Raw genomic sequence first — 12,659 nt, 5'->3', positions numbered from 1 at the left:
GCCTTTTGCCCCCCAACAATCTGGGTCCTCGTTTACCGACCTCGGAAGGACTCGCAAGGCTTGAGTCGGCCTTCTTGATGCTTGTCTTGCAGGCAAAAAGAAAAAAAAAAAAAAAAGCAACTGAAGCTCCTCCTCGCAGTAAGGAAAGCTAGCGCGTCAAGGAAAACTTTTCTTTCCCTTGCATTCACGGCACGACAATCTGCCAGGCGTCTTATTTTAAGATTGAAGGCCAGAAGGATCGCCCAAATTCCTTCTTCCCCTCACCCCCCACTCTCCTTTCCCAGCTGTTGCCTCCATTTGCAACGGGTCAGCTTCTCCTCTTCGAAAACCCATGAAAAGAGGACCAAGGCATGCAAAAGATAAAGCTATAAATGCCTCTTCTTTGGCCCAGCAGGAGCCCTGACTGAGCTGAGGAGGAGGGGAGGGAAGGGAAGGGAGGGGAAAGCAGATTCCTGTCTGGTGTCCCGGCTTTGCACCATTGCTGGATGCAAAATGTATTGTTTGCCACTTTCATTCTTTTCTTCTTTCCCTTCCTCCGTCCCTCCCTCCTCCCCCTTTCTTTTCAATTCTTTTTTTTTTCCTTTTTTTTTTTCTTCCCCTGGGTGAACCCAAAAGGCTGGGAAATTTAAAGCTTTTGGATTAGATCCAGCCTTTCCAAGAGAAAGGGAAAGCGACTTTTGAAGTCTTCTCAGCCCAAGGAATAGAGCTTCTGTTTAAAGTCCTTCTCCCCCCACACTTTGGTCTGGGGGGGTAATATTTCTCTTCCACCCCCCCAAGAATCCCTTTTCAAAATATTTTTTGTTTATTATTACGGATCTGAACTTCTTTTCTGTTTCCAGATTTTGGTTGACGGGAGTGAAGTGAGGTCTGCGTGGTTGAAAAAATACCAAATCTCTTCCAAATCTTGTTTAAAGAGGTTCTGCTGATCCTCCTCCTCTTCCTCCTCCTCCTCCTTTTCCTCTTCCTCCTTTTCCTCCTTCTCCTTCTCCTTTTCCTCCTCTTCTTCTTCCTCCTTTTCCTCCTCTTCCTCCTCCTCCTCCTCTTCCTCTTCCTCCTCCTTTTTCTCCTTTTCCTCCTCTTCTTCCTCCTTTTTCTCCTCCTCCTTTTTCTCCTCCTCCTTTTCCTCCTCCGTTTCCTCTTCCTCCTCCTCCTTTTTCTCCTTTTCCTCCTCCTCCTCTTCCTCCTCCTCCTCCTCCTTTTCCTCTTCCTCCTTTTCCTCCTCCTCTTCTTCCTCCTCCTCCTTTTTCTCCTTTTCCTGCTCCTCCTCTTCCTCCTCCTCCTTTTCCTCTTCCTCCTTTTGCTCCTCCTCTTCCTTTTCTTCCTCCTTTTCCTCCTCCTCCTTTTCCTTCTCCTCTTCCTCTTCCTCCTCCTCCTCTTCTTCCTCCTCCTCCTTTTTCTCCTTTTCTTGCTCCTCCTCTTCCTCTTCTTCCTCCTTTTCCTCTTCCTCCTTTTCCTCCTCCTCCTCCTCTTCTTCCTCCTCCTTTTTCTCCTTTTCCTGCTCCTCCTCCTCTTCCTCCTCCTCCCCCTTTTCCTCTCCCTCCTTTTCCTTCTCCTCTTCTTCTTCCTCCTCCTCCTTTTTCTCCTTTTCCTGCTCCTCCTTCTCTTCCTCCTCCTCCTCCTTTTCCTCTTCCTCCTTTTCCCCCTCCTCTTCCTTTTCTTCCTCCTTTTTCGTCTTCCTGCTTTTCCTTCTCCTCTTCCTCTTCTTCCTTCTCCTTTTCCTCCTCCTCCTCTTCCTCTTCCTCTTTCTCCTCCTTTTTCTCCTTTTCCTGCTCTTCCTCCTCCTAGATTAATTCCCCATAATGCCCCAGAGCAATGCATTGTGCACCCATCCACACCCACTAGAACAGGAAAACAACAGGAGAAGTATTAGGACCTCTTATTCCAGGGAGCCACCATTAAAAAATAATAATAATAACAGGGTTTAAATATCTTCCACAAGAGCCCACTTCCAGATGCCCATCAGCCAGATGAGAAATAACAGGCAATTAGAAGGAGAAAAATGAGGCCGCTTCCTCTGGCTTGTTTTTATAAAAATTATATAATTACGGAAGGGGCCGCACGAGGCCATCTAGTCCAACATGCAGGGAAATCAATTTCAACCCCAGGAGTCTCCAGAGATGGCAGAGCCAGCCCTTCTCTGTAAGTGGACATTTCTTCTTCCCTTGGTCTCGTTCTCTTCTCTTTCTGTTGGGAATTGCACATAGCAACTTCTTCAGCATCACACAAGTTTGGGATTGAAACAAACAAAGAAACAAACAAACAAAAAAAAGGCTCGATGAAGACCAGGCTGAGTGTTCGGATGGGACCGTTGGATTTTTGTGCTTCCATCAGGAGCATCACCAAATTCGATTTGAAATTGGACAAGAGAATCAATCTCACTTCTGCTTCACGGGCAAAGGGAAGTCCTGGGAAATCTGGATTGATGTTTGTTTTTTAAGGTGATCTCTGGGTGCAGAAAGACTCCAGCTGGCGGCTTCTGAAGGCATCTCAGGATACTTCCCGGGGTCCCATCCTCACACGTCCTGCCATGCCTCCTTTGTCCAATGTCATCGGGATTTGTCATGCGTAGCTGTATCTTCTTGTCTTTAAAGATTTTTTGGGAAGCGGAGGGAATCTGGGTCAGATACAAGCTTTCGGGGAATTGGTCTTGTTAAGAGCGAAGAAGATGGATTTGGAAGACTCAGCCGTCCTTCCCTGGACTTCTGCGTGCGTGCAGGAATAGAAAAGTCCCAATGGATCTAACCAGAGTTATCCATCTCTCCTTTTTTTCCCCCGGAATAGCCAAGAAGATTTCTCTCGGAAACCCATCAACTTCAGCCTTAAAAGAGGGAACCCAATTTCTCTGCGTCCTTCCGTAAACTCAAGCCAGCTTGTGGTATATATATTTTTTTACCCCATTTGACTTCTTCACTCATTGCCCCGAATCTCGGCTCCAGAAAGAAAATGCCATTTTTTCAAGACAACTTTGCCTTGTCTCTCCTGCCCCCCACCCCTCAATGCAGCTTGCACCTCGAGACAGCTCCGTCCAACGCCGCTTCTCCCATCACACCACTGTCTTTCTTTCTTTCTTTCTTTCCTTCCTTCCTTCTTTGCCTTCTTCCTTCCCGGCTCCTTGCGTTCCCCAAATCAGCTGCTCCGGTGATGCGTCTGTCTGCGGGGAAGAACCTATCACCATGTGCTGCCGAGAGGCAGAGCTCGGAGGAGTGGAGAGAGAGAGAGAGAGAGAGAGAGAGAGAGAGAGAGAGAGAAAGAGGGAGGGAAGGAAGGAAGGAAGAAGAGAAACACATAATGAATTTTGACACTGTCTCCTCCGCCCCTTTCAACATCTTGAGTTCGCAAATGAGACGCCGGGGTTGGGGGGCAGGCAGGCGGGCGGGTTGGGGAGGGAGGGAGGGAGGGTGGGAAGGAGGGGAGGGGAGGGGACAAGCTCTCTCTCCGCTGCCTTCCAGGGAAACAGGAACAAGTGAATGGAGCATTCATACCCAGCCCTCTCTTCTCCTCGCGCTGGAAACGCGGACAGGTGTCCACTGACTCCGGATCTGCCTTTGAAAAAGGTGGCATCAAGATCTCTGGATTTCAGAGACCGGTTGGCCTGAGGACGGGCTTCCCCACCCACCACTCGCCATCTCCAAGAAACGTGGAGGACCGGCGTTCCCTGGCTGTCTTCTCTCCCTTTGTTTTTTACAGCTTCCCCAACCCGGCTGTGCGAAGGAGAAGACCCCGGTGGCGTGGCGTGCCTCCTGTTCCTTCCTCTCCATCCCTCGCTGGCTGGCACCTTCCTCGTTCTGCTGCTTTCTCCGGCTGCCAACCGAACATTCACGAGGTTGGGCTTTTGTTTGCCGGAGAAGAAGGATGGTCCAGCTGCTAGCTGTTTGCAGAGGGACGGCTGGCGCTGGGTAAAAGGAGGACGAAGCCGCCCCGGTGACTCAGGGGCGCTGCCGAAGAATGCCCCTCTCTTATTGTTCCGGCGTTTGCTGACTTCTCGCCCCACCCCGCGCGGGGTTTAGGAAACTTGGGTCTCTCTGGCACACCCCCAGTACGGTTGCTTGGAGAGGCTGCATCACGAAATCGCTGGACACCCTACTCCGTGGACGTCTTCAGCTCAGGCCCGTCCGGTTTTTTTAATTCCCAGACGTTCCCTTAATTGCAGCTCACCATCCTGAGGAGAGGGGGGTCCAAAGGAGACGTCGACGGACCTGTTTGCTCGTCCCATCGGATGCAGAAACGGCTTTCCCGAGAAGTCCAGAGGCACCGAGGCAGTTGTGCTGGAGGAAACCCACAGCCGAGCCCCCCCTCCCCACTTCTTGCTTTGCCATCCCGTGGAAAGAGGCAACGGGGGAGGATGGAGGCTGCTGCCTGGGCCCTTTAACCTGTCTCCATCTCCCAAATTCTCTGCTAGCTTTTTGGGTTTACTTTAGAAGTGGCCCACGGGTGGGGGGGGCTCCTCCTCCTCTTTCCCCAGTTTGTCTGCTCCGTGCCTTTTTTTTCCGAGTCCCCCCACCCCGCCTGTGGTTTTAAATGACTGGCAGGGACAAGCGGTTGTAACACGAGGACCCGCTCAAGCCGCTAAGTTGATGGTTTCATAATGAAGAGAGCCACGCCTTTGGAGAACTTCTGAAGACTCAATTAACACGCTTCGTTTGCTTCGTCCCTCGTTGTCATCTTCGGCTGGAGAAGGACCCCCCGTTTTCCTTCCTTCCTGGCGTGAAGTGGACGGATCTCCAAACAATCATTATCCAACCCCCTCCTCTCTCTCTCCCCCCACCTCTTCCTCCGGCAGCAACCCTTCAAAAGCTGATTGAGTGGAGTTTTTGCTTCGGGGGTGTCTCTTTTTCCAATATGGGGGTGCCTTTGAGCTTTGGGCATGAGGCTTTTCTTTCGTGGAGCTAAAAGTGACCTCTTGATCCTCAGGACAGCTTCTGGTGTGACCCTAGGATCCATCCAAAGGGGTTCCCCTCCCCGAACCCTCTTGGCTTCTCTCTAGCATTGGATTATAGCTTCAAGATGTCCCGGTTCAGGACAGGCTTTCCTTCCGAACGCTAAGAGCCGCTCCAGGCATGATGGAAGTCCCCGAAACTACTTAGCTAAGGACTGTCTTGGAGGAGGGCAGGCTGAGGGTTTTTTTTGGGGGGGGGCACTGTGGAATCGCTGCCCTGGATCTCCCAGGGAGGGCCTGGAGCCCCATCCGCGGCATGACCGCCTGTCAGTACCCCGTGGGGCCGGGCTCCTTGGACCGAGACCGGATGTACCAGCACAAAGTCTCCTTGGTGGTCCGTTACTTCATGATCCCCTGTAACATCTGCCTGATTCTCTTAGCCACCTCCACGCTGGGATTTGCTGTCCTGCTTTTCCTCAACAATTGTAGGTGTCCGTCCCCGTCCCGTCCTGTCCCGTCCCCCCTCGGTGTTGTGGCGTTGGGAGGCGTGGGGAGGGGAGGAGTTGAAACAAAGCAGGGAAGGGGAGTTGGGGTGCATTGAAGGGGGGGCTTGGTCTCTTTTTTAGCAGGTGTGATTCCTCGTCTTTGCCCAGGTGAGTCTGGACGGATGGGACCTGGCCTAATCCTGAACCGTCTCTCCCTTCCCCAATGTTTTCATTTAATGTTGAGTCCCGTGACCAGGCGCTAAATAGAGGAGCGGGCGGTGGCTTTGTGTGAGAAAAGGAAGCCAGCAACCTGCCTTGGCAAGTCAAACTTTGCATATTAATCAGCTCGAGGGAGATGCCTTCCTATCTACTTAGGAGCTTCCCCCTTCTCCCCCCCCCCCCCGCTACCGGAGGTTGGGTGCTGCGGGCCCTTTGATCTACTACGCCAAGATGGCTGATCAAATGATGCGCTTATCCCCCAGGTAATTGGGGAGGATGGCTGGATCTTCTGCTTAGGCAGGTAAACATTTTCCTGTCGAGCAGAAGCCCCCCCCCCCAAAAAAACCGTGTCTTCCCAGCCTGCTTTCATCTCTCCGGGAGCAGAGAATTATGCTGATGTGTTTGGAATGAAAGTAAAACTCTCTCTCTCACACACAAACACATACATACACACACACGCTCAGCTCCACAGTCGGTGTTGTTGGGCAGAGTCCCTCTGCATTGGGTAGGCTGAGGTGGGACAATGGTGTAGGCAGCTTCAGTTGCCTTCTCCAAATTCTCAATCCCGCTCAAACTTTCTCTCTCTCTCTCTCTCTCTCTCTCTCTCTCTCTCTCTCTCTCTCTCTCTCTCTCTCTCTCCCCCCTCCCTCCCTCCCCCTCATCTCTCATCTTTATTTCTCTCTCTCTCCCCCTCTCATTCTATCTATCTATCTATCTATCTATTTATCTATCTATCTATCTATTTATCTATCCATCCATCCATCTCTATCTCTATCACCCTCTTTCTCTCTCTCTTTCTCTCTCTTTCTTTGTCTATCTATCCATCCCCCTCTTACTCTCTATCCCTCTCTCCCTCTCTCTCCCTCTCTCTATTTCTTTGTTTGTCTATCATTTATCTATCTATCTATCTATCTATCTATCTATCTATCTATCTATCTATCTATCTATCTCTTCCTTCTCTCACTATCTTCTTTCGTTAGAGAAGGAAAGAAGATAGTGAGAGAAGGAAGAGATGGATAGATAGATAATCATCTTCTCTCTCTTTCTCTCATCTCTCTCTCCCCCCTCTCATCTATCTACCTATCTATCTATCCATCTCTATCTATCACCTTCTTTCTCTCTATCCCTCTCTTTCTCCCTCTCTCCCCCTCCTCTCTCTCCCCCCCCTCTCCTCCCTCTCTCTCTATTTCTTTCTTTATCTATCATCTATCTATCTATCTATCTATCTATCTATCTATCTATCTATTTATCCCTTCTCTCTTTATCTTCTTTCCTTCTCTATCATCTTCTCTCTCTTTCTCTCATCTCTCTCTCCCCTCTCTCTTATCTATCTATCATCTTTCCTTCTCTCTCCCTCTCCCTCCCTCTCTCTCTCTCTCTCTCTCTCTCTCTCTCTCTCTCTCTCATCTCTCTCTCTCTCTCTCTTTCCCCCTCCCTCTGCCGTGGTCTCCTTTGAGCATCTCCGAAACCTGTTCGGTTGAGCCTTTTTGAGCAGGGCTGAATCATTGGCGTAACCCACAGGAAGTCTCAGCCAGAAACCAAAAGCCTCCCTATGTAGTGGCAGTATACCTGTTTTGGGCTGAGAGGCCCAGCCACAAAGATATGGGGGGGGAAGGGTTTTGTGGCATGCTGGCAGGGCTCCCAGCCACATCTAAGTGGCCAGCTCGAAACAGAAGGATGAGACACGATCATTCGTGGTGATGCTTCTCGAAAACCAAACTTTGAGAAGGAGGAGACGCCTGCGGCTTGAAGTCTGCGTAGGCTAAGGCTGTGGAAGGGCTTCTGAATCTTGCAGGACCATCTGTTGCTTGACAAAGAGTCCTGTGTGACTCCAAACTCTTCCACACCCCCGTCTAGTTCCACGCAATGCCCCCAATCTACCGAGTCTTCCGCGCTTGTTGCTCAGGACTTGCAAAGGCCCCCCAAAATGTCCATATGTGTGTAGCAACGTGTGGGTGGCAGAGACAACGTGGAGCCATAAAAAGGCAGGCAGCGAGAAGTCTTCTGTCTTAGTCAACGCCTCCCAAAATAGTTTTGGGTAAACATCTCTGGAGTTGAGCTCTCTCGATGGGAGTAACATGTAGTTCAGCCTTCCCTCTCAATTGCCCTGAGGGGCCCGCTTGTTTTCTTTTGTTTTTTTCCTGCTCTCTCTCCTTTTTCTATTTGAGCTTGGACTACTGGCCGGGAGGGATCTTGCCGAGAAATCTCACCGACCTTTTTAGGAGCAAGATTCCCGGAAGATCTGTCTTCTGGGAATCCCTCAAAACCTCTTGAATTCTGCAGGAGATCAGTAGAGTGTGGCTGCAGCAAAGGAGAAAATGAAACATCACAGAACAAGTGGATGAATAACCTTAATGGTTGTCATTGGTGGCAGCCACAGCAAATTTGGGCAGGGCCAACTAACTTGAGCAAGGCTGCGGGTGGCCTCCTTAGAAGCCAAACCATGATATATATTTTTTGGTCCTTCATTTATTGTTGGCTCCAAGAAGAGAAGAGAGGAGAGGAGAGGAGAGGAGAGGAGAGGAGAGGAGAGGAGAAGAGAAGAGAAGAGAAGAGAAGAGAAGAGAAGAGAAGAGAAGAGAAGAGAAGAGAAGAACAGGAAATAGAATAGGAAGAGGAAGGAAGAGGAAAGAGAAGAGAAGAGAGTGAAGCGAAGAGAAGAGAAATAGGAAATAGAAGAGAAAAGAGAAGAGGAAAGAGGATAGGATAGGATAGGATAGGATAGAATGGAATGGAATGGAATGGAACAGAGAATGCAATAAATAGAGTAGAGTAGAGTAGAGTAGAATAGAATAGAATAGAATAGAATAGAATAGAATAGAATAGAATAGAATAGAATAGAATAGAATAGAATGAAGAGAATGGAATGGAATGGAATGGAATGGAATGGAATGGAATGGAATGGAATAGAATAGAATAGAATAGAATAGAATAGAATAGAATAGAATAGAATAGAATAGAATAGAATAGAATAGAATAGAATAGAATAGAATAGAATAGAATTCTTTACTAGCCAAGTGTGATTGGACACACAAGGAATTTGTCTCTGGTGCATATGCTCTCAGTGTACGTAGAAAGACAAGATACATTCATCAAGAATCATTAGGTACAACACTTTGTGGTAGTCATAGGGTACAAATAAGCAATTGAATCACACTAGGAAACAATCAATATAAATCGTAAGGATGCAAGCAACAAAGTTACAGTCATGCAATCATAAGTGGGAGGAGGTGGGTGATGGGAACGATGAGAAAACTAATAGTAATAGTCATGCAGACTTAGTAAATAGTTTGACAGTGTTGAGGGAATTAGTTGTTTAGCAGAGTGATGACATTTGGGAAAAAAACTGTTCTTGTGTCTAGTTGTTTTGGTGTGCAGTGCTCTATAGCATCGTTTTGAGGGTAGGAGTTGAAACAATTTATGTCCAGGATGCGAGGGGTCTGTAGATATTTTCCCAGCCCTCTTTTTGACTCGTGCAGTATACAGATCCTCCATGGAAGGCAGGTTGGTAGCCATGTTTTTTTTCTGCGGTGGCTCAGTGGCTAAGACGCTAAGCTTGTCGATCGAAAGGTCGGCAGTTCGGCGGTTCAAATCCCTCGTGCCGCGTAACGGGGTGAGCTCCCGTGACTTCTCCCAGCTTCTGCCAACCTAGCAGTTCGAAAGCACGTAAAAAAAATGCAAGTAGAAAAACAGGGACCACCTTTGGTGGGAAGGTAACAGCGCTCCGTGCGCCTTTGGCATTGAGTCATGCCGTCCACATGACCATGGAGACGTCTTCGGACAGCGCTGGCTTTTCAGCTTTGAAATGGAGATCAGCTAGTCGCTAGGGAACGACTAGCACATATGTGCGAGGGGAACCTTTACCTTTACCTTAATTATCCTCTGAAGTCTGTGTTTGTTCTGTTGGGTTGCAGAACCAAACCAAGAACAGTTATGGAGGTGCAGATGACAGACTCAATCATTCCTCTGTAGAACTGGATCAGCATCATCTTCCCACACCCCATCCCTGGCCCAGTTCCCAACCATTATGCATATCCAAACAAGCTAAATTCATGGGCCTGTTCGCCCGTCAAGCGAAACTGGGTTTGATGGATCACTACCCTGGGAGGGGCGCTAGCTAATAAATAGTTCAATTTGCCCCGTGCAGCTGGGGTCAGAAAGGAAATTAATGAATTGACTTGGGCCCCCCAGCAGCTGCTTGCCGGCGTCCCTGACCTCTGCTTGCCCAGGAAAACATGCATTTTATTAACTAACCTGAAATCCGTGTGTGCCTCCCTTGACTTCCAATTGTCGAGACCTTCAGATCACAGAAATAATCATCCTCATAATCATAGAGGCATGTGTGCATGTCTCTGTATGAATTCCTGTTCTTGGTGTCCTTCTTTCTGGGAAGGCGTTAATTCCAGCTCTAATGCAGCTAAGGATGAACTCAAGCAACATTTGCTTCTAAAATCATCCTAGGATATTTTCTACCTCCAACTCCCGAACAAACCCTGTTTGGAAGCAGGGAAGACCCAGATGAGTTAACTCCTTCACGGGAGCAACAGGCAGCCTCACTTGGGGAGAAGGAAGGGGTGAAGAGGGGGTGCATTGGGCAGCTCTCAAAATTCACTCGGAGCAGGGGTGAAATCCAGCAGGTTCTGACAGGTTCTGGAGAACCGGCAGTGGAAATTTTGAGTAGTTCGGAGAACCGGCAAATACCTCTTCTAGCTGGCCCCAGAGTGGGGTGGGAATGGAGATTTTGCAATATCCTTCCCCCAGGAGTCGGGAGGGAATGGGGATTTTTGCAATATCTTTCCCCTGAAGTGGGGTGGGAATGGAGATTTTGCAATATCTTTCCCCTGGAGTGGGGTGGGAATGGAGATTTTGCAATATCTTTCCCCTGGAGTGGGGAGGGAATGGGGATTTTGCAGTATCTTTCCCCTGGAGTGGGGTGGGAATGGAGATTTTGCAGTATCGTCCCCCAGGAGTGGGGAGGGAATGGAGATTTTGCAGTATCTTTCCCTGGAGTGGGGAGGGAATGGAGATTTTGCAGTATCCTTCCCCCAGGAGTGGGGTGGGAATGGGGATTTTGCATTATCTTTCCTCTGGAGTGGGGTGGGAATGGAGTTTTTGCAGTATCCTTCCCCCAGGAGTGGGGAAGGAATGGGGATTTTGCATTATCTTTCCTCTGGAGTGGGGTGGGAATGAAGATTTTGCAGTATCTTTCCCCTGGAGTGGGGAGGGAATGGAGATGTTGCAGTATCTTTCCCCTGCCATGTCCACCAAGCCACGCCCACCAAGCCACGCCCACAGAACCGGTAGTAAAAAAAAAAATTGGATTTCACCACTGCTTTAGAGGCCAATTGTATGAAGGGTTTATCATTTATAATTCTCAGTTTCCTGTAAACAAAAGGGGGGAACAAAACAGTTCAGCGGCTACACACGTTTTCTGATATTCATGTCTTCATTTTTTTTCTCTCTTTCTTTTCTTTTGTAGATAAACCGGTGAATTACTTCCCGCAGGCAGTGCCCCAAGATGGTAAGTTGTTAAAAAAAAAAAAAATTCAGATCTTGGCTTTTCTCCTTGCTTGAAGGTTTGGAAATTCTTGAAGGGAAGCAACTCTCTTTTAACTCTTGACCTGTTCTAATCTAATCCGCTGACGCTTCTAAATACAGAAGTATAATTTCAATTTCAATTTAGAACAGTTCTTCCGCAAACGAAAAAGAAAAGCAAGAAGAAAAAGACAAACAAGCAATAAGCAATCTTCTTTTATTTTCTGCGATGGGTTTCCTGTCAGGATATATTGGTGCCAATATATCATAGAAATTCATAAATGTCTTATCCTGCTGTCCCAGAGATTAATTATAACCCCTAATGGCAATCTTACGGAATAAGGATTCAGATTGCTATAGGACAATGATGGCTATCCTTTTTGCCATCGCGTGCCGGGGGGGGTCACCCACATGCGTGCACAACCCCCTCTACTCCCACCGCTCCTGGCACATAATGGCCCGGTAGGCCAGTTTTTCTCTCTCTCACCTGGCTCCAGAGCCTCCCTAGGAGTCTGGGGAGGGCAAAAACAGCCTTCCCAACTGCCCCCCGGAGGCCCTCCAGAAGCCAGAAACGGCCTGTTTGCAACTTCCGACCGTTTTGGGCCTCTGGAGGGCCTCCGGGGAGGTGGGGGGTGAGGAAGGCAGTTTTCGCCCTCCCCAGACTCCTAGAGAGGCTCTGGAGCTAGGTGAGAGAGAAAAACAGGCCTTCACCCCCCCACCCCCCGAGGCCCTCTGAGGCAGGAAACAATCTGTTTCCCTACTTCTGGTGGGCCCAGAAAGCCTGAAAATAAGCGCACACCGGAGCCGAGCTCGCGTGCCCACCGATATGGCTACGCGTGCCATCTGTGGCACGTGTGCCATCGGTTCGCCATCACGGCTATAGGAAATGGGATCAGTTGGTCAGCTTCATCTGATTTATAAAAATGGGAGGAAAAGGAGGCGTATCAGACGGGTCCTTAAATCCTCCCAAATTGTCGGATTCGTTTGAAGACAAACTGGCGTGATTTGCAGGTAGTCCTCAATTTACAAACATTTGTTTAGTGACTGTACGAAGTCACAACGGACACGGAAAAAAAGTAACTTATAGCTGGTCCACACACTTTACACACTTAGCACCTTACAACACACTTACTGTCAGGTTTCGATGTCATCTCAAATAAATTGCACTCCCAAACAATGAATCTTTGCTGAAATATTCCATTTATTGAGTACGACAGATCTGGCCCCCACTTCGTCGTAGCCGATACTAACCCTCTGACCCCCAAACCCTTCCCTTTCCGTTCCCCAATTCTCATCTTCTCATTGGCCCATCTTCCAAGTCAGTCTCCCCAGCTTCTGACCTCAGCCCACAGGAATGTCCCCCTCCCCTCCCATCTCCTAGGGGATATTATCTACAGAGAAAATAAGTAGGTGAAAAGTCAAGCCTCGTCTTTTTATGGCAGCATCAGAATGCTGACACTTACAACCTTACACACTTAGCAACTGGAGGCTTTCAAGAAGAGACTGGACTGCCATTTGTCAGAAATGGTGTAGGGTCTCCTGCT

General features: G+C 48.8%; 1 protein-coding gene across 1 annotated transcript in view; it reads left to right on the top strand.

Moving 5' to 3' along the window:
- Window positions 1-12,659, top strand: part of AGRN (agrin) — a 219,918-nt gene that overhangs the window by 64,582 nt on the left and 142,677 nt on the right. The window contains exon 3 of the mRNA XM_070956303.1: window positions 11,060-11,101. Within this exon, the coding sequence (XP_070812404.1) occupies window positions 11,060-11,101 (42 nt within the window). The remainder of the gene's footprint in view (window positions 1-11,059; window positions 11,102-12,659) is intronic.

This window comes from Pituophis catenifer, unplaced genomic scaffold (genome assembly GCF_029215685.1).
Source record: "Pituophis catenifer annectens isolate HBS135680 unplaced genomic scaffold, rPitCat1.0.hap2 SCAF_18, whole genome shotgun sequence".
NCBI lineage: Eukaryota > Metazoa > Chordata > Lepidosauria > Squamata > Colubridae > Pituophis > Pituophis catenifer.
Note: the sequence above shows the minus strand (reverse complement) of the source record. Positions and strands in the feature narration are given on the sequence as shown.